Here is a 26,970-nt window from a genome sequence, read left to right as displayed (position 1 = left end):
GTGTTCGGGAGCCAAAACGTTCAAGAATCAAGCTGTTCAAAAACCAAGGTACGACTGTACTTTAAATAGTCATGGCTCCTCTGAAAGAATCCTGGGAACTGTGGTTTGTTAAAGGTGCTAGTGTTAGGAGACACCTATTCCTGACAGAGAGCTGCAATCCCCACAGTTTCCCGGTAAGAGAGATTGCTTGTTAAAACACTCCTGGAATTGTAACTCTGGCAGGCAAAAAGGGGTCTCCTTGCAGCTCTCACTTCCTAAATACAAACTAAAGTTCCCAGGATTTTTCAGGGGAAGCCGTGACTCTTTGAAGTGTTATGATTCTGCTTTGAATTTATTGTGCAGATGAGGCCAAAGTTTATACATTCATTATGTAAAAGTAAGATGGTTTCACTGCACATTTTGAATTGACTTTGGAGACATGCATCACATTTTAACATCCTTTTTATTAAACACAAGTTTTGCGCTGTAGGGAGTGCACAAACTCTGGCCTCCTTTTTAATCTTAGCAGAGGTTATGAACTTTATCTCTAAACTAATTCTTTCAATATTTGCTTTCAAACACCAGTATCATCAGTCTGGTGTGAAAACCAGCGTGAAAACTTCTTACAATATAATTAATAAATATCGCAAGAATAACAAAAGTAAGGCTGGCTAACCTCTGCCATTTAGCTCATAGTGAGGGTTCTTTTTACCATATAAGGTAATACAGCTTAACTCTGCTTATAATACAGGCATGAAATATGATGTTTCAAATGGTTAGAGAAAACACATTTCATCTTTTCTTGCCCATTTCCAAGGTTCTTCCCCTAACATTTAGAAATCTGGCTATGGTTCTTGGACAGATTTATAGAGATCCCCATTTTTTTTTTTAACTTAAAAAAGACTTTAATAGAACTCCAAGTGAAAGAACAAACTATCAACTCAACAAGAAATTATTCTAGCCAGTGACCAAAAAAGTGAAACTCATTTAGCATAAGGAAAAGAAATCTGTGCCTATCTTCCTTCATTTGCTTAATCATTTATCACACAGGGGCTCTTGCAACGGGAGAAGTTACTTCTTGTGTAGGGAGAGAGACACAAAACAGCCTTGCTGGGCCTCCTGTTATGATCCTTCAGGATTGTATCATCCAGAATCTCATCCCGTGGACAACTGGGGCGAACAGCATGGGCGTAGCCAGGATTTATGTTGGAGCAGAGGGTAGGGCAAGCTACCTGTGATGCAATTGGTCAGCTCGCCTATCACTCAATTGGGTTGCCAGTTGAGTCGTTAGAACCACATCATACAAGTGACCTCACCCAGCATTTCCATTTAAAATATGTTGATTATTTCTACTTTTAGTTAAGTATTTTTATTTATTTACTTGATTGGCTAACAGCAACCGATATTTATTTACTTGCCCATGGCTAACAGCAACCGATTTTGTTGCAGCAAGAACTGAGAATGGGGCCTATACAAATCAAAGTAAACTGAGGCTGATATAAATATGTGTAGGCTACTTTGCATGAACTTGGCTCCAACTGTTTCGAGGGCAATCTAGACATTTGGGGGCATTTGTAAGAAGGGCTCTCTGCCACCCATACCTGTTTAATTGCTATTGCAGCCATCCTCACGATCCCCACCCTTAAGTTCCAGCTTTTACAAAGAACAGGGACAATAATATAACTGTTTTTCCTTCTGCTCGTCCTGCCCCAGCACTAGTGGTCACGCGAGGGTCTTTGTGGTGCTGCCCAACCACGCTGCCCTCTGCTGATAAAACATGCCGAAGGAACACAGCAGAAGCTGCTATTGCAAATTAATTCTGCCGGAAGTTGGACTCTTTGTGTCCCACTTTCCCTTTGGATGATCCGCCTCTGGGCCTGCCAAGGGGCAAGAGCAGCCACCTCTTAATGATTAGGCTGTGAGTGCACCAGATGAGGTTCAGCCAGTAGCCTTGAAAAGGGGGCTTGTTTTGGGTTTACACACAGTATTTTGTTGCATCCCCGCTCCTGAAGTAACTGCTTTTAAAAAAGAACAGCATTGCAGCCTGTCTCACTGGGCAAGGTGCTTTCTTCTTGGCCCAGCACCTGTAAAGGATGTTGGTCCTGGTACCAGGGAAGTGTCATGGATGTAACGCTGTGACCTTAATGCATAGATTTGTCTATGGTCTGCCCAGCCAGTGCAATGGATCATGGGACAGAAATGCATTGGGGAAAATAAAAAGCAAAGCAGTTTGCTGGAATAAAGGAAAGCAAGCATATTAAGACAGAATTTAAACACTGTGTATCACAGAAGTGACATGCTAGGTCTACATTTATTACCTTGGATTTACCAAGTTCAACAACACGCCATTGAAATGATAAAAAGCAAGTTAGCCAGCTCATGGCCAGTGAACAAGCTGTTTTGGAGATATAGGGTCAAACTTGCATGATAGGAAAAATTCTTGGATTAGAGACTCGTTAAAAAGATGCTGGGCATTTCATGTGCTTGGCAGTCTCAGGGTACCACGTCAGACTTTCTGTCTATTTAATATAGTGCTATCTCTGTGCCTGGCATCTCCATCAAAGGTTGTATACTTACATCGCCTGATCCTTTTAACTGGAAATGCCAAGACTTGAACCTGGGACCTTCTGCAAGTGAAACGTGTTATACAGATTGAGCTCTACAGACTACATTCCAGCCATGCAAAAGAGCCTCTGGTTGATGTCTTTTGCATCACCTGTTACCTGAAATGTTTAACTGGAGATCTTAGGGATTGAACCTGAGACCTTATGCATGCAAATCATTTGCTCTCCTGCTAAGGTATGACCCCACCTCAGTTAGAGAGTTGAGTTAACTGCATGTTTTCAAACCCTCAATCAAACATAATTTTAAAGCGTGGTTGGGCAGCTTGTGCAAATCAGGTGAAACTTATTTACAAATGTCACTGAACATTAATTGAAAGTCGTTCAAAACTTACAAAGCCACTTTTTTAAAAAAAAACCAAAAACCTCTGAGCCACACCTTAATTACCTTCATGTTTTCTGATGCAATTCCATTTTTGTCTTTCATTTCTGGAACAGTCTACTATCAGAGAGGAGTACAAGGCAGAAAGCAAACTTGCCCTTTCTGAAAAATGTATTACACTCACTTGTTAACAGGTAAGACAACTGCTCCATTGTAATATCTTCAATGACTGCAAGTTTATGTATGTTTTTATTGAAGGGGGTGGGGAGGTTAAAGTCAGTTTCATAATTTTTGTGTACATTTTATCAATAGGAATGTCTTTTTATATTAACATCACCTGAAAATATTGATGGCTACGCACAGTTAACTTCCATATGTAAAATCACAATTCATTGACTGGTAAAATTATACTAACAACATGCTTTAGTACAAAATTGTTCTTTGGAGATGAAAGGTTCAGTTGACATCATTGGAAGTTCCAAGTGTCAGTTGAATGAAAGAAGTGCATTAGAGCAACATAATATAGATAAGAGCCTAACACCATGAACTGGAGAGCTCTGTCTGAAGAAAGAAGATACTGGATTTGAAACAGTTTTTGCAGGGTTTCTTAGGCAAATGATTATTTTGCTGTACTGTTTTATTTTAATCCAGATAGCAAAACGAGTTTGGTTGGAAAATGAAGGAAACTGAATGACAGATCATGGACGTGATAACTGTTTGGGCTAGTAGGAATGGCTTATTGTATATTTACGTTCTCTACAAAAGCACCTTTAAAACTAACATACTGTCGTCCTCTTTTAAAACTGGTATTATTAAGCACAAGGTTATTTAGTCGTATGGCTATTCAGATGACACCCAGATTATTTTAGTAGAACTAATCAGTGCTCTGTGAAAAATAGATATAATTAAATACCAAGGGCCTTTTTCTTTAAATGTAAGGAATTGCTAAAGTCCTCAGGTTACTGTTTTTCTTTTCTGAATCATGCTGCCACATGGCTATCTCCCTGGTAAAGATAGCAGGCTTACTCCTAAACTTGAATAACTGACCATATTTTGAAAAGAAAAACGAAGACAACATTTAGCAAAGCAGGATTTTTTTCCTCTGGCTACTATGAGAAGGAGCCTCTTTCTGGCAGATCCACCATACAGTTAAAGCACAACAAATGCACATTTAAAGCACATGACTTTGTGCTTTAAATTAAATTAAAAATACTCTGTGGGGAAAGTTACAATTCCCAGGATTCTTTAAATGGGCGTTAAATGTGTGGTGCATATTTTATGTCAGAACTTTTCAAGGGATGTCTGTGGTGATCCCAAACTATGGGGAACAATTGTGTTAGCTTTTTCTGGGCACGCACTCTTGCTATTAAATGGCAATCCCTGAGGTTGTGGGGTGGGGAGGAAATCTTGTCTTGAAGTGACTCTGCAGCTATGAAACCGACTTTATATATGCAAAGAACACTGCCTGAGTGGTCTATGAAATCCTGTGCAATACATATGTATAAACATTGTAATGTAAGTAACCCAAGATGCTCTAACAAAATATAGTCAGCAATATAAGCAAGGATTTAGAGAAACAGCAAGGAATAAAATCCCATTTTGCTTTGAAAAAGCTGAAGGTAGAAATAAAACATCTGGAATGGAAGAGAAATGGTTTGGAATGTGTTGAATCTTTTAAAAGCTAGAGTGACTTTCTACACCACCTCTGTATGTAATTCCTCTCGCTTTTGGCAGGTTTTCAGAATTCAAAATGTTGGTAGTTTAGGATTTCATGACTATTTCCACGGTGGCAAATTCAATCTCCCTTCTAGGTGTACTTAATAACCTATGGCATATAGAATTAGGAGTGGAATCTGTGATAAAATTGATTTAGCCATTCAATATGGAACACCTGAGATGTACCTGACAAATTTGGGGGTAGTTACAGTGCTTTGCACTCCACCGATAACCACAAATACACACAGAAGTATCTTGTTTCAAACCTACGTGGCAAAAGAGGTTTTGTGAAAAAAAGAACAGGTGTTTATCTAGGGCAGATAAACACCCTCCAGATGTTGCGGAACTAAAACTCCCTTCCATCCTAGCCAGCATGGCCAATGGTTAGGGTCAATGGGTGCACTTCAACTGCATTTAGAGAATCAAAGGTTTCCTGTGTCTGATCCAGGGGAGAGGTCTTATTCCATTTCTGTGTGCAAAGTCAGCCAGAGGGCTTGACAGACAGCTATCTTGAGAATTTTAATAAGGAATCCTGCATTTTAAAAAATGCCTAAGATAACAGGATATGGTTGAAGGGAAATATTACAAGTCCCATGTGATAAGTGCAAAACATGCAAACACCAAACAACAGTTTTAAAGCAGTTCACCGCCTGCAAAAAAAAAGATAGCCTTGTCATTTCATTTAAATACTGCACTTTTTCAGATAGCATATCTTGCATTAGAAATACAGTCATACCTTGGATCCCAAACACCTTGCAAATAGAACGTTTTGGCTCCCAAACCGTGTAACCCCGGAAGTGATTGTTCTGGTTTGCGAACATTCTTTGGAACCCAAACGTCCGATGTGGCTTCCACGGCTTCTGATTGGCTGCAGGAGCTTCCTGCAGCCAATCGGAAGCCACACCTTGGTTTCTGAACTTTTTGGAAATTGAACGGACTTCTGGAATGGATTCCATTCGACTTCCGAGGTACCACTGTACTGGAAATAAAAATTGATATTATGGACACTTCCATGTGTAACTTTACAAACTTTCACAGGATGAGAAAGAGAGATTGGGATGATGAGGGTAAAATCAAAGTACCACTGGGGCATGTGTAATGCAAAGGACTAAGGGCACCATCAGACTCTCACAGTTTTGCAGAAGGGATTCAAGTGCATCAGCAGAACATTTGGCATGCACAGTTTCAAGTGGAGTAAAGGGTGCTGTTGTCCTAGAGCAAGAAACCCACTTTTAAGAAAGATTTGACATTTTGTAGTTTGGAAAGTGGCAGAGAAATGCAACGGAAGTGTGTGGATGAATGAGCGGCCAACAAGAAGACGTATAAACGCTCTGCAAGCAAATCACGATGAATGCAGGGCAAATGCCTATTGTCATATAACCATCCCACAAACAAATCAGAACAAATGCTCAATAAAGACTGGCTATAATCTAGTAAACTTTGTGCAAGCAAATCAGGATGAATGAACAGGCCGTCTAGAGGGGCCCTATCGCTTCCAAACTGCTAGAAATAGCTATAAATGTGCTTGTGTCAGATTTTTAAATCGACTGATGACCATGCAGGAATCAGATTAAGGTTCTTCAATTATGTGTGTCTTCTGTGAAGGAAGCTCATTTTTTGCTCTCCGCCCAGCAGTTTTTCCAGACACATCCAGGAATGACTCCACCCACTCGTTCTGGGTGTGTGTGTGTGTGTGTGTGTCTATACATGTCAGTTTCACCACTGCTATTTCCATCTCCCCCTCCATTTCTGGTGAAACTGAAAAGGTCAGGGGAAATAATTGTCAGTTTCACTGGCGCTTATTTTCTTCCTTATTCCCACCCCCTTCCTCCACTCCCTGGGAACATTCCCTTATTAACTGAGTACAGTTGAAATCCCCGATCCACCTCTTTCCCTTACCTCAGTTGTTGCTGCTCCAAAGAGAAGAGGTCTCTTCTTCTTTTTTGAGGTTTCGAAAAAGAACATGTACGTGCTCCTGCCCCAACACTCATAGCACTCTATATGCCTATGGTGGTCAGAGTTTGGGGCAAGTGTGACACAAGTGAAGTCTAAAGAGTGCACACATAGATCTCTACCTGGTATCTTGGTGTGGCTTTGCCTCTTAAGCAGATGGCAGTGCTAGAGAGATAGTCGGGAGGGTTCACCAGACTGTGTGCAACAGCCAGTCCCCCCAGCCTTCCTCTTCCTCCTGCCCAGGAGCGCCAAACATTACTGCTGCATAGAATATGCAATATGTAGTAGGTACAATCCAGCTAAAGTCAATCATTACTAAGTCCGATTTAACAGGAATTAAGTTAGTCTGGTGACTCACTCCCATCCCTTCACTTTCAAAGGGAAGGAGCAATGACTAATTTTTGCTGGAGCGTGCCCAGGATGTGCAAAATTGCTTGGGGCAATTTATTCCACACAGAGGCATTAAATGTTAAGCTCTGTGGTGTTGCTGTTGTACTGTGAATGCAACGTCTTCAATCCAGTGTATAACTATGCACACATCGTCTCATGGCTTAAAGATAACTCTGGGCCGGGTTTTGGCTGGCAAGCAAATCTCCATGCTGACTTTGGGGGATACAAACTTTCTCTTTTACCAGGAAAACTGCTGGAGTGGAAATCCTCCCGCATAATAAAAATAATCAGTCCAAGACTTCAAGTTTGTTGCTCAGCCAATTGGCCATTACAAGAGAAACTGTTTCAATTAAATGTGCCACACAAGGTGGCTTTTCCAGCAGTTTATACCAAATTGGTGAAAAAGGTCCATGATATGCCACCACTTTTGATGTAACGCTCACACTCATTTTCGGAGATGTTTGAGGATCAGTGAAGCATTTTCAAATACTATTGAGAAGGATTAGCTTTTTAGTGCCCCCTTGTGTTTAAAATAATGCATCATATTTAGCTGTTGTTTAAGGCTCCATGAACTGGTAATAAGTAATACATCTGAGCATATATTTTGCTGAAAGAAGTTTATTTCATCTTGAAATGTTTGAGATAGATTATTCTCTGGAATATTATTTCATTTATTTATATTCTTATTAAGAAAGAAAATAATCAAGGTGAACAGAATGTTTTCAAAGTAAATGGCTACAGAAAATCTGACCTGAAGTCTGAATACTTTAGAGCCCATTTCTATGACCTCTGAGTGCATGACACCCAAGCCATTTGAAGTCACTGTGTGTTAACATACACATTTTAAATCTCCTCTTGGTACTGTTTTCCTGATATGCATCACCCCTGTGCAAACTGCCATTAGGTTTTGGGGAGATGGGATTCGGGTACCCCTATTTGTTCCTCTATGGAACTAACAAAAGCTGTAGGGGGATGGCGACATTAGACTGGGAACATATTATGGAGAGAAGGAATTAAATAACATCTCTGTGGCAGTGCCTTGATTAAATTGGCATCCTCAGTCCCTTGGCACCTTTAAAGTAAAATTGACAACATCAGGGAAATCTAGTATGGGTCTTTCACATAATGTGTGGTTTGGCACTTAATGAAACAAGGTGAAGTGAAAAGAATAAAATATTGGCAAGCAGACGGAGCTGTCAATCTCCAGTGGGTGGGTGGATAGGACTCAGAAGGCCTCATATTTACCAGTACCCTCTCTAAATCAGGGGTAATCAACCTAGTGCTTCTAGATATCATAGGAATACAACTCCCATCCGCCTCAGCTGAGGTGGCCAGTGGTCAGGGATGATGGGAGTTTTAGCCCGACAAATATCTGGAGGGTAGCACATTGGCTGTCCCTGCTCTAAGGGTAAAAGAGCAATATTTTTCCTCCATGATCCTGCTCATTCAGAAGCCTTGCTCTAATGGGTTATCTTTGCCCTTGAAGAGCACAATGGTGGTGACCATTCAGCCTCCTTCTTGGTAGTGTCCTGATCGTGGAATACTCTCTCCAAAAATATTCTCTTTTGAATATCTGTCCAAGGTTTTAATTTGTTCACAATTTTTATGAAAGGTGTTGATTTCTGATATTGCCACCCAGTTTATTTGAGACTGTGATTTTATAGAATGTAATTGTCAGGGCCACATTTTGGCACCTGGGGCGAACCACAAAATGGCATTTTCCCCCACCAGGGAAGAAGGGGTGAGTGAAAATCTACATCAGAAACATGGTGGGAATCAAGTCAACCTTACCTGATAACTGAAGTAGGTATCAAAGGTTGTTGCGGGGGAGAAAGGGCCTGCTCTGAACCAGGGGCATTGCAGAGGTGGCAGATATGGCTTCCAAGAAGAGCACCACAGCTATTGCTGTCACCCTAGTAGCAACAGATGCATTCTTTAGAGGTCAGATCTGCTGTCCCTGTGGATCTTGCCCCCTGAGGCAGTTGCCTCACCTTGTCCCATGGGTGGGTCAGCCTCAGTAATTGCAGACTGCTTAAAGTTGTTTTTTAATAATGGAAAGGTGGAGTATAAGTATTATAGTCAGGCAAATTGATAGATGGGGCAGCTATTGTAAAGGATAGTATTTAAAGTCAAAATCTTGAGAGCCAGACTGCATAACCATTCAAATAATTATGTTTGTCTGTGAAAGAATTCTCCAAGACTTTCAAAGGAAGTCCTTTTTTTTTTTTTTTTGCATACAATCAATATGGGGTGAGTTAAATTGGCACTATAGGGTCATAATTTATTTAATGAAATGATTGTGTTTCTGAATAAAGAAATATATATTTAACTTGATGACCAGAAGCTAGAATCAAGAGCTGAAAACCAGAAGGCTAAAATTCTAAAACTTTTTTTAAAAATCAAAGTTGAGCTATATTAATTCTGAAGCAATTTATATGACACTCTGCAGACCAGTTCTACCAAATGTTTGCCACAAATTTTATATACTCCTGAGGCATCAAAAATGGATACATCGGGAAATGCAAAGTTCAGTAAAGTAGGCAGGTGCATCATTTGTAAGATAATCATGTGAAAGCAGCTGGTGACTGAGTTGCAAGATTTCCATCCACTTCTGAAGAAGATGTCATGGTTCATTTTCTCAAAGCACCTGAGTGTTTATTAATAAACCACGTTGTGGCCTACACAGATCTGGTCCTACAGCTGGGGATATGTGGCACTCCAGTTACTACTGGTTCAGAGTTTCCATCATCCCTGATCATTAGCCATGCTCCAGCACCATCACTGCTTTGATGTTGGTCCTCTGATTGTGGCAGGGAATGAAAAGGGGTGTGTGACATGGGAAGAGCTTTGATCCACAGGATCTTGTTCCCCCAATGTTGAAAAAAATAAATCAATTCACTGAAACCAATGGGAAGGTAAATAAAACAGGACAACCAAGTACCAAAAAAAGGAAGGAGGAGAAGAAGTACCACAGATACAAACTTCCTGCCCTTGCCAACATGAGCCTGATGGGCTTAAAAAGTGGCAGCTTCTCTGCCATGGACTCTCCCTGCGACCATCTGACTTGCTCCGTATATGGCAGTCTTCTGGGACTGAATCACATTTATTAGCAGCATTTGCTTACAGAAGATTTTGCCTCCAGGGAGAGAGCAGTACTGTAACACGTAATAGTCAACTTTACATTTCTATTTAAAAAAAATCCAAATATTTGATACCTCGGGAACAGTTTTTGTAATACCTTGCTGCACTTTTTGTAATGTGTTTTTTATTGAGGTCCAGATTGAGACACATGCCCTCACTGAGTCCTGGTGCACAAATAGTCCCTTCTGAGCTCACTGGAACAATGTAAGGAGAGAAGAGAGAGAGAGAGAGAGAAAATGTGGACATAAAATATGTATTGTGCTAGCAAATCAATAAAACACTAATAGCTGTTCCAATAACCTTTCTTGACTGTATCAATTTACTGCCAAGTAGTGCATCTGCATGAACTGTTCCTTGTTGGGGGGGGAGGTATTAAATAAGCATCCGACTTCTGTGGTCCATGCTATATCATCCCACATTGCCCCTTCATCCAGTGCTGTGGATTCATGCCAAAATCGGCACATATTGTTAGCACATTGTGCCTTGTTTGGGGGGGAAATGGAGGCTCTTACTCTGGTTCTAGAAGATAATGCGGGTACACAGGAAGCCGCCTATGTACACATACCTCTTGTTACATGCACCTTCTGGCTAGCAATCACAGATTTCGAGGGATATGTAGGGTCAGGTTGTCCTAAGAAGGGTTTCAACAATCCAGAGAGCAGCCCTTCATTGGAGGTTTTTATGCAGAGGTTGGATGGCCATCTGTCATGGATGCTTTAGTTGAGATCCTGCATTGCAGGGAGTTGGACCAGATGACCCTCAACATCCTTTCCAAATCTACAGTTTTATGATTCTACTATCCATTTCTGTATAAACTGAAAGTAAGTATAAGTTTTGGGCAGGAGAGGGAGTGGCATTCTTTGAAAAAATACACCGTAAGAAGGACGTTTATCAAACATGTACTAGTTTGGGAATTATATCCCCCCTACCCTTCTTACATGCACACCTTCTGCTTTACCATATCAGCTATCTAACTTTTGGATATAGAAATGCAAGAACAAGGGCATGAACGTGGGTGGCAGCTGCAGGAAATAGGATAGTTTTCACCTAATGAGCCAGTGCAGCTTAGGGTGGGATAAAGATTCTTCCCTGGAATCAAGGAGGGATCTAAGAGACTATGACTCAGTAGTGTCTAGAGTCACTGTGCTTCCTGTGGTGGGTGGTTTTTATTATTATTATTTACCTTGGGCATGATTCTACTAAAAATCAGAAACCTTTTCTTTAGAATACTATCTAAACCACAGATTGCTGGGACTGATTACAACCTGCGAGTGTGACTCACAGAAAGGCTTTCTAAACCATCTTGCATCACAGTACTTACATTGAGGGCTTGCCCAATACATTTTGCCACCTGAGGATAAGGACAAGGTGCACTGCCTCCCCTCCCCGAGCAATTCCACATACACAAGCCAACTGGGCTGGGAACTGACACATCAATAAAGGCTGCCTCAACTGCATCTTGAGAGCAGACTACTTTTGGGTAGGCAAACATATATCACCTCACTGCAACCTCCCCCCTCTCAATCTGCCAGGCCTCATTGAAGACAGAAGGGTAATCAATGCTTTAAGGCTTTTGGGTCATCAGACTGAGAATATGCCTCTCTCTCTTTCTTTCTTTCTTTCTTTCTTTCTTTCTTTCTTTCTTTCTTTCTTTCTTTCTTTCTTTCTTTCTTTCTTGATGCTAGGAGTATTGGTGCAATGTCAAGGGATAGCGCTTTGTCATGTAGTATGCACCATCTCCAAACAGTCTCCAAAACCTTGTATGATGTCTGTAGCAGGGCTGAGGAACCTCAGGCCTGCTTTCCAAATGTGGCCCTCCAGGCCTCTCTAGCCAGCCCTTGGGGCTCTGTCCAGGCCACACACACAGATCACAATCCTTACTTATCCTGCTAAGTGCCCACCTCCTCTAATTTTACCTAGCTGGAATGAGTCCTTGAACTGGGATAATACTTATTGCTTGCCTTGGTGGAGGAGTATGGTGTGTGTCTGGCCTCATCTGCTTTTGCCATGCTCACCATTGATGTGTGGCTCCAGGAAGGTTGCCCATGAGAGAACATGGCCCTTGGATTCCAGAAAGTCTCCCATCCTAGGTCTGTGGCTTATATACTCAATCTATCAGTAATATATTGCTGTATGGCTGGCTCAAGATGCTGGCTCAAGTCAGACACCTTTAAACCATGGTTTAAAGGAAGCTAAACTATGGTTTAGTGTGAGGTCTGAATGAAAAAAAAATTGTTTGTGATCCATCAGCAGACCAGAATACAAAACCAGAAGATAGTTTGTCTGAATTAACAAACCATCACTTTGCCTAGATGGAAGGTAAAAGGAGGCAGGCTACTCTAAAACATGGTGCGTCTGTAGCTAAAATTATGGCTTAGGTTCTAAACTCCTAGAACAGAACCATTTTGTGGAACTAGCCTGATATATAATAAATAGGTGAAGCACTTTCCAGAATGAATGAGTTTGATTTTGTGTCATACAAAGTTCAGTGTCAATTAAGTGCCTTTTTCAGAAACAATTATAATAATACTTGCCCCTTCTTGTACCTGTAGTGTTGTTTTCCAGAACTCTTGTTGGAATGTTATCAGCATTTCACATTGTACCCATTAATCCAGAACACTGATGTTCTTTTTAGTGGTGTTGGGTTTATTACTCATTTTTGCCCATAAAACAAATCTTACACTGCAGATGAAATGTTTCAAAGGCAGTTTTAAAACAATGTAATTATCAAAAAGCCTGTGTCAGAAAAGCAGAAAGGGAGTGATTTGGAAGGACTAGATTTCTGATAAAGACACATGTTCTGGTGATTTACACAACTCTTTCTTTTGCAGTACTATAGATGCAGTGTTTCTACTTGGAAGATTCATTTTCTTCTAAAACATCCTACAGCTATTATATATTATGGAAATATATTATGGAAAATGAATTAAATTTGTTTATATATTTCTTAAGTCTATTGTGCATAGACCCTCCATGGTTTTTTAAAAAGAGTACTCCAGAAATATACCAAACCATGCTATGCTATACAATGTCATTTCATTTTCTAACCCTTTTAGGTGGTTATTTACGGTAAGCACCAGCCATCTATGCATAACATAATTCAGTACAATAACCAGTCTAGACCCTTAGAATGTTCAGAACAGTTTATATAGGACTTCCATCAGTCTGCTGTTAAGGCTGGTTCACAGTTCTCCAACTTTACCCGTGATGTAAGGATTGGGGACTCCTTTATGATACTCTGTGGTGCCCTGTGTGACTGGAAAGGACAATTCTGCTTCTTGCAAGTGAGCCTGATTTTTGCTAATTTGCCCTCTTTGTGGTAGTCCCCTGTGCTTTTTCTGGAAGATCTCCTAATCTTCTGAAGCAGATTTTCAGAAGTGCGCCATGGGAAGGGGTCAATCTTTTTCTGTGAGAAGAATACTGATCATGGAACTTAGGAACTGCACACAATTTCCCCATAGGACAGGGGCAGGCACCCTTTTTTTCTCTTATGGGCTGCATTCCCTAGGAGGTAATCCGACAGGGGGCACAAACTAGAGGTGGAGTCCAAGCCAAAAGTGGGCCATCGCCTTCTCTTTCTTTCCCCACCTCCTACCCACTTCTCTCTTTTAGTTACCTAATTTCCCCCCTCTGTCACCCATATGAAATTGGAAAAGGGCAACATGAAGGCCACAGGTTGCCACCAAGTCACAGAATGTAGGTACTGCAGTTAGTTTCTATGACGTTTTGCTTTGCCAGTGCAATTATTTTTTTGAAAGTTATTAAGATCTAAAAAAAAAATTATGAACTTTTTAACCATATCAAAATAATATGAAATATCCTTCCCAAAATATTTTTATCTACTGAACATCATATTGCACCTGCCGTGCCTCTTCATCAAGCATGAAGTTAGGACAAAGGTCATTCATTCTCTTTGGTACAGAGGTCATGATATTGCCTCCGCTCACATATGAAGGAGTAAAATGCAGCAATGCTAGGCTTCAATTTATCACAAATCTAGAACATCACATACTGTACTGTGGCTCTAATAAAGTAAATAATGTGCATTTTTCAAAGTTATCTAAATCCATATTTGCACAGTGAACCATAAAAGTTACAATGAACTGAATAATGGGTATTAAAAATAAACCCAAGCTCATTTTACTTTTTTGCTAAGTCTTTGAGGATTACATTTTGTTCGAAAAAGCCCATATTTTAAAATGACCATGATTTATATATTTATAGGAACAGTCTTTTATATGCAATCATGTCAACTATCAAATTCCTTTTGAAAAAGATTGTTTTAAATACCACTGTGAACATGAAAGCAAAGTGAATCAAACTTAAAAGTGAACGTAAGACCACTCAAGACCTTTCTTTCAAAATAGAATTAACAGTGCCAGCAGTGGCAATCGGAAATTTATGCCAAGTCTTTCTAATGCTAATTATGATAGCAGCTTCTAACGGCCCCTGCTTTGGCCCATTTCTCACAGTGGTGGTAAACCTGTGCCTCAGCTGAACCACCTATTTTTCCAAGGAGATTCAAGACAGCCAACAGAGAGTGATGAAAGCAGGGGGGGAAACCAAGCTGAATCACTAAAATGGATATTCAGTACATACTGAAATCAATAAATTAACAATATCCAATGCCAGCACCACAACAGTAACAGAGAACTAAGACCGTGAAAGATGACTTAATGAATGGAAGGACTTTCTTAAAAGATCCAGGCCTTCACCAACCACCTAAAGCAGTATGTTGATGAGGCCTGACATACTTCACTCAGCAAGGTTAGGTGCCATAGCAGAAAACGGCCCACCCAATTTGACACCATCCTCACTTCATCAAGGTGAGGGATTTGAAGCAGAGCCCCCCAATGATGATTGAGGTGGGGAGGGACAAATTGGACAGGGCGATTTCTGAGGTACCCAGTTCCCAAGCTTTAAAGGTTAAGACTAGTACCTCGAGTTGAACCCCCAACCTGATTGGTAGCCAGTGCAAGTTTCATAGAACCAGCACAATAAAATCAGAACACTCAGTTCCCACCAGCATTCTGGCTGTCACGTATGGGGAAGGAATGTGAAGGGGAAAGGTAAAGGAGAAGACTGAAACTATGCTAGTAGTAATACTATACATGGTATACTTTAAGATGTAGTAACAGCAGAACATCCTTGTTCTAAGGCTAAGACAAAGCAAGGGTTTCCCCTTACAGTTCAAATACGATCATGTTTTCATGATGTTTGGTAGCTTTTCTTAATTGTGTGATACGATTTGCTTTGAAATCTACACAGTTGTGGCATCTGTAGAAACTGGAGAGGGGAAAGGAACTAAAATATTGTTAGGTAGAAAGTTCTACTCTGTGGCAGCCCAAATAATTAAGAAATGCCCTGGAAATGTTAAGGCTTGTAGTTCATTGCGAAATTTTTAAAAATTGAGCAAGACCATTGGTCTTTTAGACCGCTGATATGTGGCTAAAAAAGAAAAATTTTCGGAGTGCAGTTAGACATACTAAACGCTCTATCACACCATAGTTGCCTTACTCCAGCTGTAGCCAATTGTCATCCATGGACAGGATGTTTATGGGGGTTGACATCAACCTGTGGTGTTTTCACTTTCTACCGTGGACATCTTTTTATGCCACTCTGCTTACCTGCAGACGATTACATCACATGCAGTTTCAAAATGCTAGTTCTGAATTACTCTAAGAGAAGGGCACCTTAAAACTTGCTTGTTTGGCTTCTGTACTGCTGGTAGAAACCACTTTAGATCTCTCCAAACGCTCTTTGAATGCCCTGATTTCCAAGCAGATGGATCCCTGGCAAGAGGACCACTGGAGGTTTATATCCTGGCCAGCTCTGCCGCGCTGCATCACATGACACTGTGTTAGCAAATCCTGTGTGTGAGAACGTTTCTAACATTCTGGCTAGATCTTGAGCTCAAGAACTGCTAATGTGTTTATAAATAATAAGACCTCCTGCAAAGTGGCTCAGCTATTTATGAAAACTGATACGGTTGAGAAAATAATCAAACTTAGGCTAGATAGAAGATTAAATAATCACAATGACATGGGCAGGGGGAGAGGGGGTGAAGACAGGAAGAATTTACATTTCATCGAAATGCACAGTCATAAAAAAAAATCAATATTGATAAATAAATGATCTATTTCTAAGTGGCATTTCACTTTGCATATACCAAGATGAACCCTCTTAACAAGACCTCTTAATTATCTTTCACCCAACGGTCCTTAGTGGCAGCATGCACACAGGATCTCTCAGTTCCCTTCACTTGGGCAGGATGTGGTCTCAAATCCCACCTCTTTCCCCTCCTGGGCTAGAAGCCTGTGGTCTCCAGTAGCTGCCTGTTCTCCTGCAGCCTGCTGGCAAAGTATGTTAGTGACCTTTAAAGAGGAATCCTCCCTGCACATGTCAGCTGCTGCTATCATTCAGGGGCACTGTTGCTCAAATGCCCAAGGTCAGTTCCCCCCCTGCAAACTGCTTTGTTTAAGGTAGACTTGGCTGAATTTATTATATTTATCTGTGGATGTCACTCGCCAAGTTTTATGGATACACAAGAAGGCGCCATCAACCTTCCTTTAATGTTCTTGCAGCCAAGCTCGAGTGGGGGAGTCTCTTCTTGGCATCCGCAGAAGAGCCTTTCATATTTCAGTTAGAAATTAGCAATTCCCTGCAGTGAGGGAAAAGAATGAAGAAAGCCAGGTCTGTGCTTAGGACACATATTTGAGATAGGTACAGACTGGGATGCCAGTGTGGAGCGGTAAAGAAACAGACATGGTCTGGGGTTCAACACAAACACACACAACAGCACCATAAGGTTCACCGGCTCATCTTGGGCAAGCCACTGTCTCTCAGTCTAATCTACCTCACAGATCTGTTGTGATGGCATAACAGTGTAGAAAAAGACAGCATCCTTTATTCCCAGTTGAAGCTGAGAGTCAGTTTCAGTCATTTTAAACTGGGTTTGGATGCAAGTCTACTCCCTTTATGAATCACACTATCCAAACAGTATTAAGATTCAGGTCCCTCATTTTGATTGTGAAAGCTGCACCCCAACAAAGCACTATGTAGAGACACAATACAGGTCTCTACACAGCCATTTGCTATTTTTTATATACAACTATTTGATTCTTTTTATTGCTCTGATAAAGTGAGGTAAAACCCATATATGCCACACTCAACTCCTTGGAGGAAGGACAAAATGCAAATGTGCAATGTAAGACTATTCAGTGGAATATTGCTCAGCTTGTGGCAAAAGCAATATGGATTTTGAATTAGTTGAATGCTTGTTTTGAAAGCTCTTGCAGCATTCCTGCTCCATAGGCAAGTGTCTCTAGACTGTCAGCAGTTTGCAGGAGGGATTCAAGTACATACCGGAAATTTGGGCTTATGGAATTAGATTTATTGCCCCAGTGTAACAAATCAACTTTTTTTTTTTAAGGGGGCTGATTGCAGTTTGGAAAGTGACAGGGAAATGAAAAATAAAAGTGTGGGATGAACAAATGAAGAATGGGAAGATGTCTAAATACCCTGCTAGGTGCAAGCACACAAATCAGGATGAATACAGAATAAACACTCACTGTTATGTAACCACTCACCCCTTTAAACAAATAAGAATGACTACTCAGTAAAAAAAAGAAAGACCGGACATAGTCTGACAACCAAGTAAGTTTTGTGCAAAAAAATAATAATCAGCATGAATGCTGAATAAGCAGGTCATCTGGAGGAGCTGTAAATTGATAATATTTCCCACACTGCCTTACAATGTCTTGTCTATGAAACTCGATACAGGAGATGCCTCATTTCCCCCCCCCCCAAGACCTCCAAGTTCACTGTGTTCCAACTCCAGTAAGAGAAAAACAGTGAGTGGTAGGATTGTCATAGATCACGCATTTTGAAGAGTAACCATTATTTGAAACATTTGGTATTTCAGAAGAGTGAATCTCCATAAATTATAGGAGATTCCATTTAAGGGATGCGGGGAGTCAGGATATATAAATCCACATATCCCAGATTTCTATGGAGCTGCAGAATTGTGAAATAAAGCAGCAGCGTTGCAACTGACAGCTCAGGTGAGCAGTGCCACCCCACCCTGCTGTAGGGGCAACGGTTGCTGGGGTGGACATTTTGGGGAGGTAAATAGCACAAGGAGGAGAGACTTCAGCTTCCTACTTCATGTGCCATTTACGATCCACATGAGGCCCCTCCACAGCCTCTTATTCTGAAAAAGAAAAAAGTGGCTGGTGCGCCTCCCACACCTCTAACAGCAGAAGCTGCCCAGCAGCAGAACTCATCCCAGGTCCAATCCCTGGCATCTTCAGCTAGGGTGGGAATGTCCTCTTCCCGAGAACCTGGAAAGCTGTTTCAATCAATGCAAATGATATTGAGCTGGATGGTCCAATGAAGTCTAAAGCGTTCAAGGAACCCAAAAGGCACTCGCAAATGTGACTGAAATGGAAACAGGTGTGTATGAGGAACTAATGTGTCTTTGCTGGTCCCTTCCCATGTTTTGTTAGTCTAAAACACCTCAAGAGGGCTTCACTCTCTATAGCGGTTCACACTACAAAGTGGGATGCTTGCAACGTCCATACAGTATCTGTCTATAGTGTGATTCTGTGTGTTGTCAATGGAGAGAATCCTCCTGCTTCAGTTTCCTACACCTCTGAGTTAGTGCTTGAGCATGAAAACAGCCTGACACTGGCATCCGAAACTGCATCTGAGATTTGTGCCAAAGCACATTGCACTGTAGCTGAGGAAGTGATTGAGCCACGCTAACATAGATGGAAATAGGTAGCTCTAGATGGGATCTTGTCTCTATTCAAATTACTCTGCTCTAGGCCTTCGAGTGTTTTACAAGGAAGCTACGAGATAGCATCACCCTTGTAACACCACCTGGGGGAAGTTCTAATAGGAGCTGGGATTTTAGTTACTGAATTTTAGTTACTAGGCTATATGAGAAAAGCAGCAGTTTTGGTGGTGCTGACAGGATGGTGGGTGGCTGCAGAGTGTGGGAAGTTACTCCAAATGGAAGCACATCATCAGGGTCACTGGGGAAGGAATAAAAAGATGGCTTCTTCCCTCACGTACTTATAAGCACATAAGAAGGAGCCGGATGAATCAGAACAAAGGCCCTACTAGCCCAGTATCTCCTGCTTTCACAATGTCCAATCCGATGTTTCCGGGAAGCCTGCAAGGAGGGCCCCTGTGCAACGTCACTCTTCCCACTGGTGACTTCCATCAACTGGCATTCAGTTTCAAATGACTTCAACAGTAGAGGCAGACACAGGCACTGTGCTAATACCCACTGATAACCTAATCCTCCATACTGGAAGCCACCATTACATCTTGCAGTACGGAACAGGGTAACTATGTGCATACCCCTTTTGTTTTTCCAGAATACTCCTTTGCACAATGCAGCTACCTGGCATTCTCTGGGATTTTTGTTTGTTTTAAGGGCTCACCCAGTTAAGTGTGCAGGTGGGTGTTAGCTATGGTGCGCCATGCTGGGTCCCTGGCATACGTCTGACCAATACTGATGCCAGGCTCCTGCCCAGCACATTTGAGTAAGTCAACACAGAAAAGCAGGCAGAGGAGAAAAAAGACGTGCAGAACAGCAAAATAAAAAGGAATGTGAGACAAGAGACTGTCATTCTTAACTATGGAGCAACGCATGATGGCTGAGGTGCAGGCACATAAAAAACGTGTGTATACAGTATATATATTCAGTCTTCAAGGTGCCTCTTAAGTTGCAACTAAGGGTGTGCCTGTCTCTCCCCCCACAGAATTAGGACCCATTCCTAAGCATTCATTTCCCACATGAAGCACTGGCATAGGGTGGGTGAGCGGAACCCTTAGAAGCAGCCCTTTCTATCCTCGCTGGTTCTCCATGGAAATGCAAACAGCCTTGACACAGAAAACAGGCCCTGCGCTCCCCCACGCCATGCGCAAGTGACGCAGGCGAAGGCGATCCAAAGTCACCAAAAGGCGTTGTCCAACCGCCCAACTCCACGCGTCCAGCCTAGGTGGTGGCTGGAGGCCGTTAAGGCTGGGCTTGGGTGATAATGGAAACTCCGGCTGGAGTCGCCGCCGCCTCCACCCTTCCCTTTCCCGCCCTCCCGTCTTAAGCAAAGAGTTCGCGACGCTGGCCTTGGCGAGCGTCCTATAAGAAGCGCTCCTCGCGCCCCTGGCCGGGGAAGGAGGCAGCAGCCCCGCCGCTTCCACCTCCAGCTTGGCGCTCGCCCGGCGCTGCTGCTGCTTTTCCTCGCCGGCAGGAGTCACGTGGCGGGCTGCCTCTTTCCCGCTGCCTTTGGTCTCGGCGGCGGCAAGAGCGGGGAGAGCCCGGCTGGGAGACCAAGCGGCGTTGCTATTTTAAAGTCGGTTCCTCTCCCCGCCTCTCCCTTTGCCTGGGAGTTCCTCAAACCCCGGGATCAGCATGAGTGCCAGAGCTCTGTGCGCCAGGCAAAGGTTGCACCCTTGACTTTTGTGCGTGCCCGGGAAAGCAGCGAGCGAGGTTTTGTGTGTGTGGTGTGGGTTTTTTTTCCTCTCCTGAGGTGGGGAATTTCTGCTGCCAAGGTGGGACGCTTCCTCAGTGCAACACCACACGCGCCGCTCTTTTGCATTGCTGAGGCTGCTTTCGGTTGGTGGCATCCCTGCCGTGATGAAAGAGCATGGGTCGGGCTAAGTAGGAGCTGCTGGCTGCTACTTGGACAAGTATGCTTGCTGCTCCCCAGACGGGGCTGCTGCAGCAATAGTTGGGTTGCCTCCTTGAATGAAACTCCTCAGGGGAGAGAAGGAAGGAAGGAAGGAAAAGATTCCGCCAAGCATTTCTTTCGCCAGGCTCAGCCTCCCAGACTTGGCTCAGAAATGGAGACGGATGGCATTGATCTTCACAGAATTCCCCGCGAGTCATGTAAGTGTGCTGGAGTTGGAATGGGGAAGGATCCGCACCGAGCTTGGACCTCAGGGGTGGCATTGGAAATTATTTCTGGAAAGCAAGTTATTCTAAAGCTCTCTCTGCCCTCCCATTGAGGAGGAAGGACCTTCGTAATAACTGGGAAATGACTACACTGTTGGCAAAAGTGTACGACTGTCCTGACAGTCCTGCTAAGATAAAAGCACTAGCCGCCTTTTCTTTTAAAATAAAGGCGAGCAAGGATGTAGGAGCTCATCTGTGTTTATTATCCCTGATTAGGTTTGGAAACCGTTGTTTCTGTCGTACTTCTGAGCTGCGGAAGAAACAACGTTTTCATCAGAATGTCTTTCTGTGCGTGCAGAAACATACAGATTAAATGCTGAAATGTATATAATGCAACTTGCAAAGCGAAATGCACAATGTTATCAGTATAAATGGAAGAAGCTACATTGGTGTTGCTCATACGGTATTGTCATAGTATTTACTTTTGGGGTGATTGTGAAGTGGGATTCTTAGTGTTAGGGGTAGCGTTTAATGTTTTAAGGAGCTGTGTTCGAGTTTTCTTTACAATTGTTCTGTCTTGAGTATGTGTGCAACTTGATGAGGTCCAGAAAGGTTTTTGTGGAAACTATCAATGACACTTGTTTGTGAGTATGGTACCTGGTATAATATAGATTGGTAACTTCTTAAAGGAGTCAGTAGTGTGGAAATTTCATTAACCCATGAGAAGGCAAAATGCTTCTGTGTTAACACAGCTGTGAAGCATCACTAGACATTTAAAGTTGAATAGTTTGAAGAAGAGGGTTTGGAAGTTTCTCCAGTTTTCCCTTAAAAATAAATCAAGGGCATGTTGAATGCATGCACATTTTTATTGCACATCTTTCAATGACCATTTCTTATACAAGTTCCAGTTGCTGGACAACACATGACATAACCAGCATCCACTGTGTGGCTCAATTTTCCTTTTGATTTTGTGGGTGTTACAGAACTGCGCTGTTAAACTGGAATATGTTGCAACACATGACAGTCCAACTGAACTGTATACAAATGAAGTAATTTTAGAATGGCACAGTTTATAAATTCCATGCTTTGTAATCAAGTTGCCAAATCTGACTGTTTGCTTCTAAGAATAGTATAGGGAGCCCTTCTCTCTACTCCCTTCTTTAAATTCCCATGAAGCAGCAGTATCCTGAAGCTGCTTATTAAAACAGCCAGATATTGAACTGGAGTTCAGCCCAAAGTGTTCATCAAATTTCTCACCAGCCAGAGTGTCTGAGGCTGGGGGGAGCAGGGGGTGGAGGAAGGAACACTTAGGAAATTAGCCTGATATGAATCTGCTGAGCTGTATACCAAAATAGTGCTTATTCACTCGATATTAAGTATTCACCGCTAACATATTATGATCTGTATAGAAGAGCAGGTCAGCTTCATACTAAGGTTCAACATGAAGGAGAGATTTTAAATCAGAAAAGATCGGGCAACACACAGGAAGCTGGCTATCATAGGTTAATTAATCAGTTTGAAGGGTCAGTTGATAAATGTACTGAACAATCATTACTCATGGGGCATGTTATTTGTCTGTGGTACATAGCTCTCCACTAGAGAATGAGCAAGTAAGGAACAGGTATTTAACTTATCATTAAGCACTAGACTTGGCATCTACCTGATAAAATTAAGGGCTAGTGTCCATATAGAGCTGCCTGCAAATGTTATTTGCATTTTCTTCCTCTTTTGGTAAATTACCTATCTGCATGTATATCCACAGATCTATAGATACAGTACATGATTAATTAGATAAGATATATATCATGCAAATCCATCATACACTGATTTCAATATCAAAATGTCTCTACAAATGTTCATTATTTCTTCTGTTCACCTGAGAATCAAAGTCAGAACTGTATACATATAGTTAATCTGTGGAACATACTACCATGGGAGGTTGTTGATGAGATAAAACTAATTATATATGTGTGCATTTTTAAAGGGCTACTAATATTCCTTCATGATAGGTTATATATCAGTGCATATTATACAGGTACAGTATCGTGGCGTGTATTCTTATTACTGGACTGCACTAAAATCTTAAGAAATTCGTACGCTTTATTCACCTTTGGACTAATAGAGCTAGGTCAGGCTATTGCTCTTATTCTCTAAAGCTCTGCCTCTCTTAAAATATTTAGAAATTCTAAATAATGGCTTAGATCCAGACTTAGTCATGCTTAGGCTCAACTCACTGAAATGCATGTGACAGACTTAAGTCCCATTGATTTTAGTGGGTCTAGTCTAAGCATGACTAAATCTCGATCCAACCCCATGTTCTGTTATCACCTCTATCTTTTAATTATACCGGGAGTAGAGAAGCCCTGGCCTTTTTTGCGCTGTAGCTGCTGCCTCCTTTAAGCGCCTGTTCTTAGATGGCTACAGCAGACCCGGGTTTTGGCAAAGACAGAGGGAAACTGGGTTGGGGAGGCTTTGTGCACTCCATCAAAGGCAAACAAACTTGCCCAACCACAATTCTAGCACTAGATTTCCTTTTATTTGAACTCCAAAACTTGCTTGTTATCTGGGTAGCCAGAATTAGTATGCAGAAGGGTAATTTTTGCTCTTCCAAAAGTAAGCAAAAATAAGAAAGCAGCTAACTGTATTTTGTTTCAAACCTTGCAAGCAACAAATGCCTCTGGGGCCATTTCCCCCAAGTGCATCAGACCAATATAAATAATGACATGGTCCCTGATTTTCTACTAAGTCCTTGGCTACTTTTGACTGTGGTGTCCTGCCTTCTAGGGAGACCTTTAATCTGAAATGTGCAGCAGTTCTGCTGCCCATTAAAAGCCTTGAAGAGCCTGGTATCTAACAGGTGCTGGTCAGCAGCGCTTTTCCTTTTACTCCATTACTAGGAAGAGAGAAGTTGCATCTTGTGGTTTTTTTTCTGGGCTACTCAGATTTCTTAAAGGGACAGGATTTCCCTTTTTGGAATACAGTCGGCTCCTCCCTCGGAGTCATTGGCATTCTCCTTTGTGAGTTTGTGGTTTCATTAAGGGAAAGGGTGAATGAGATGACTGATTGCCTGCTCTGTCATGGACCTTCAAACTCAGACATGTTGTCCTATGAGGCAAGTGGTACTGATAATTCCAGCAGTGGCTTTTGTTGACTTCCCTTTTGTTTTGGTCCATCCCCACCCCACCCCACCCGAATCTTGAGCTTGAGTTTGTGTGAACCACCAAGTGGTGGCAGGGCAGAGTCAGCTTTGAAACTGGCAGCATTAATAAAACATTATTTTGTTTCTATGGGAACTGTGTTGTCCCACCAATTGGCATACAGAGGATGTTATTGCAGGACGGTAATTCTAAGACTTTTTAAAAGCCCCGCTGACTTTTCATGGGACTAGGTGAGATGGGCAGCATGAGGAGACTCATGCTCCTCTCGCTACCTCTGCAGACATGCGCTGATGAAGAGGCGAAGCTGGTCAACTACAGTGTTCTCTAAGGCTGTTAATAAACCTAGTCAAATGACCATCATTGAGATGGATAAGGTACTTGTGGAGCAAGGGGCCATATATTGCATTTCCATAATAGCTGGAGCCAGGAACATCTTTACCTGGGGGTGCAAGGGGTGCGGGGCGAATTCTGGGGGATGCCAGGCACCCACCGCCGAAGCTCTTAACTATCTACCTGTTATGAAATAATAAATAATTTTGATCAAGCTAGAAAAACAAAATACATATATACCGAGGTATTGCCGAAATGTATGCCTACTGTTTCACTAAAGGACTTTCGACTTTGTCAGACTCAACGATGTCATTCACAACAAGAGATAAGGCGTAAGCGTGGTGTCTGACGTAAGCATAATAAAAGTTATTTTGGGGGCTAAACTAAATCTGGGGGTGCTGGGCGGATCTTTGCACCCCAGCATATGCTAAAGACAGGGCTGGCTGGGACACAAACTTCCAGCTGCTGCAGTGTTCCCAGGTACAGCATTTCCCCTAGCAGTTATTTACTTATATTGGGGGAAAGAAAGGGGTGCCCTCATTCTCTTTCTTCCCTTTCAGCCACTGAGAATTCTACTTCTGCATGTGGAGCTCGGTACTAGCCTAGTTCTTTGGTGTGGAAAATCTATAAGGAGTTTCAGATGGCAGCCTCAGAGCATTGAAAGAACATGTAAGAAGAATTTGTGGGTTGCGTGTGGGCTAGTCACACCACTGCCATGCACAGTGGCCACGCTCCTCGCCATCCAAGCATTGTTTGCACAAATATCGGCACATAGTGGTCTTGCGGATTGCTCCAGGATCCTTACTCATGTGGAGGAGCTCTCACGCCAGCAGAAGACACTGACAGTATGGGTGTGGACATGGCTCATGGTGGTAGTAGAAGGTGGGGCTAAATCCCACAGCCTCCTTCACATGTTCTTTCAGTGTGTGGCAGTGGGTCCGAGGGAGGGTTGCCTAAATCTCCTTTGTGCCTGGGCTGTAACCGTTTCATATTGCAAATATGAGCTGACATATTGGAATGTTTGTGTGTTATATATATTAAGGGCTGTCACTCCTGCTCACTCTGCTCGCCAATCCCTCCTACCTCTCTTATGGGATAGCCAGTCTCATATCACTAACAAGCTTAAGTCTAATTAATGTATGAAGGGGTTAAGACCATAGAGTAAGCTGCCTTGCCAGGCTTACCTCACCGTGAGGAACCATGTAATCAGCCCTATTGTTCTCTCCCAAGCTCAAACTGCATGGCTCTTGCAAGCCAATATTCAGTTCCTATACCAATAATTTAGCAACCTTCACCACTTTGGAACTAAACTAAGTTTTGCTGCCTGTGAAACTTTTTTGACTGATGTATGGGAAAGTACATGAACCTTTGAAAAGTTTGTAAGTAAATCATTTTTTAACTTACCTGTGCCGGAGAAAGAGGGAAACTTTGGAAATAAAGTTTTTAAGAGGATAGTTTTGGAACTCTCAAGGGCACATATATTTTAAAGCTCTTCTACTCTTTACTTTGCTGTATATTTTGTGAAACACTGCTGAGGTTCTCTCACCAAAGAGTACTTGCCCCAAACCTGGATCTTGCCATCCAGCGAATTCTCATTTGAAACCTATTTTCCCCTTGAACCACACACCCCGTTAAACTTCACTGCAGATATGTTTAATGAAGAGGTAGAGTCACTTCACAGCACCCCCATCTTCATTAAATAACTCACCTGGGGCTTTCTGCTGTTCCTTATGCGGCACTTGCCATAGCTGCCTAGTAGCTCGGCTATTCAAACTGCAGAGCATGATCACACTTTACATTTGTATGTATATAGGAAGATATATTAACTGTGCTGCACTTGGGAAAAGAGCCCTTGCCTACCAGTCTCCCTGGTTTTCTAGTTTTTTGTGTGCAGATGTCTGGTCCCCCCCCCCCCAAATATGGAGGAACTTCAATTAACTGCATCTTCAGTCTGAAGTGGTATGACCTACCTCAGCTTTGAAAGGTTTGGTGTAGGATCTGTTGAAAGCAGAATGCTCTTTTGGTTCATGGTGAACAGTCCTTGAAGGCATCACATGCTTTCCCCCTACCTTACTCTATACAGTGGTACCTCGGGTTAAGTACTTAATTCGTTTTGGAGGTCCGTTCTTAACCTGAAACTGTTCTTAACCTGAAGCACCACTTTAGCTAATGGGGCCTCTTTCTGCCGCCATGCCGCCGGAGCACAATTTCTGTTCTCATCCTGAAGCAAAGTTCTTAACCCGAAGTAATATTTCTGGGTTAGCGGAGTCTGTAATCTGAAGAATATGTAACCTGAAGCGTATGTAACCCAAGGTACCACTGTATTGGGATATTTCCTGGGCCAAAATAATGATATGCCAGTTCTGGATTAGAGCTCTCAAGACCAAGCCTGTAGTTTTATCTCCATTTTCCCCATTTCTGCATTTGGTAATACCATACCTATTTCCATTGCAA

At 42.2% G+C, this 26,970-nt stretch overlaps 1 protein-coding gene across 5 annotated transcripts in view; it reads left to right on the top strand.

Moving 5' to 3' along the window:
- Positions 1-3,022: 3,022 nt before the first annotated feature.
- Positions 3,023-26,970, top strand: part of ANO1 (anoctamin 1) — a 148,000-nt gene continuing 124,052 nt past the window's right edge. For 2 of the 5 annotated variants that reach the window (XM_081891408.1, XM_081891407.1), the window contains exon 1: positions 20,310-21,022. In XM_081891408.1, coding sequence (XP_081747534.1) covers positions 20,977-21,022 — 46 coding nt within the window. In that variant the 5' untranslated portion in view covers positions 20,310-20,976. Of the gene's footprint in view, positions 3,117-20,307; positions 21,023-26,970 lie in introns of those variants that run through there. The other 3 variants (XM_081891409.1, XM_081891405.1, XM_081891406.1) reach the window with 3 other exon arrangements.

Source organism: Podarcis melisellensis, assembly GCF_964234715.1.
Source record: "Podarcis melisellensis genome assembly, chromosome: 1".
Classification (NCBI taxonomy): domain Eukaryota; kingdom Metazoa; phylum Chordata; class Lepidosauria; order Squamata; family Lacertidae; genus Podarcis; species Podarcis melisellensis.
The sequence above is the reverse complement of the archived record's forward strand: the minus strand, read 5'-3'. Positions and strand labels throughout refer to the sequence as shown.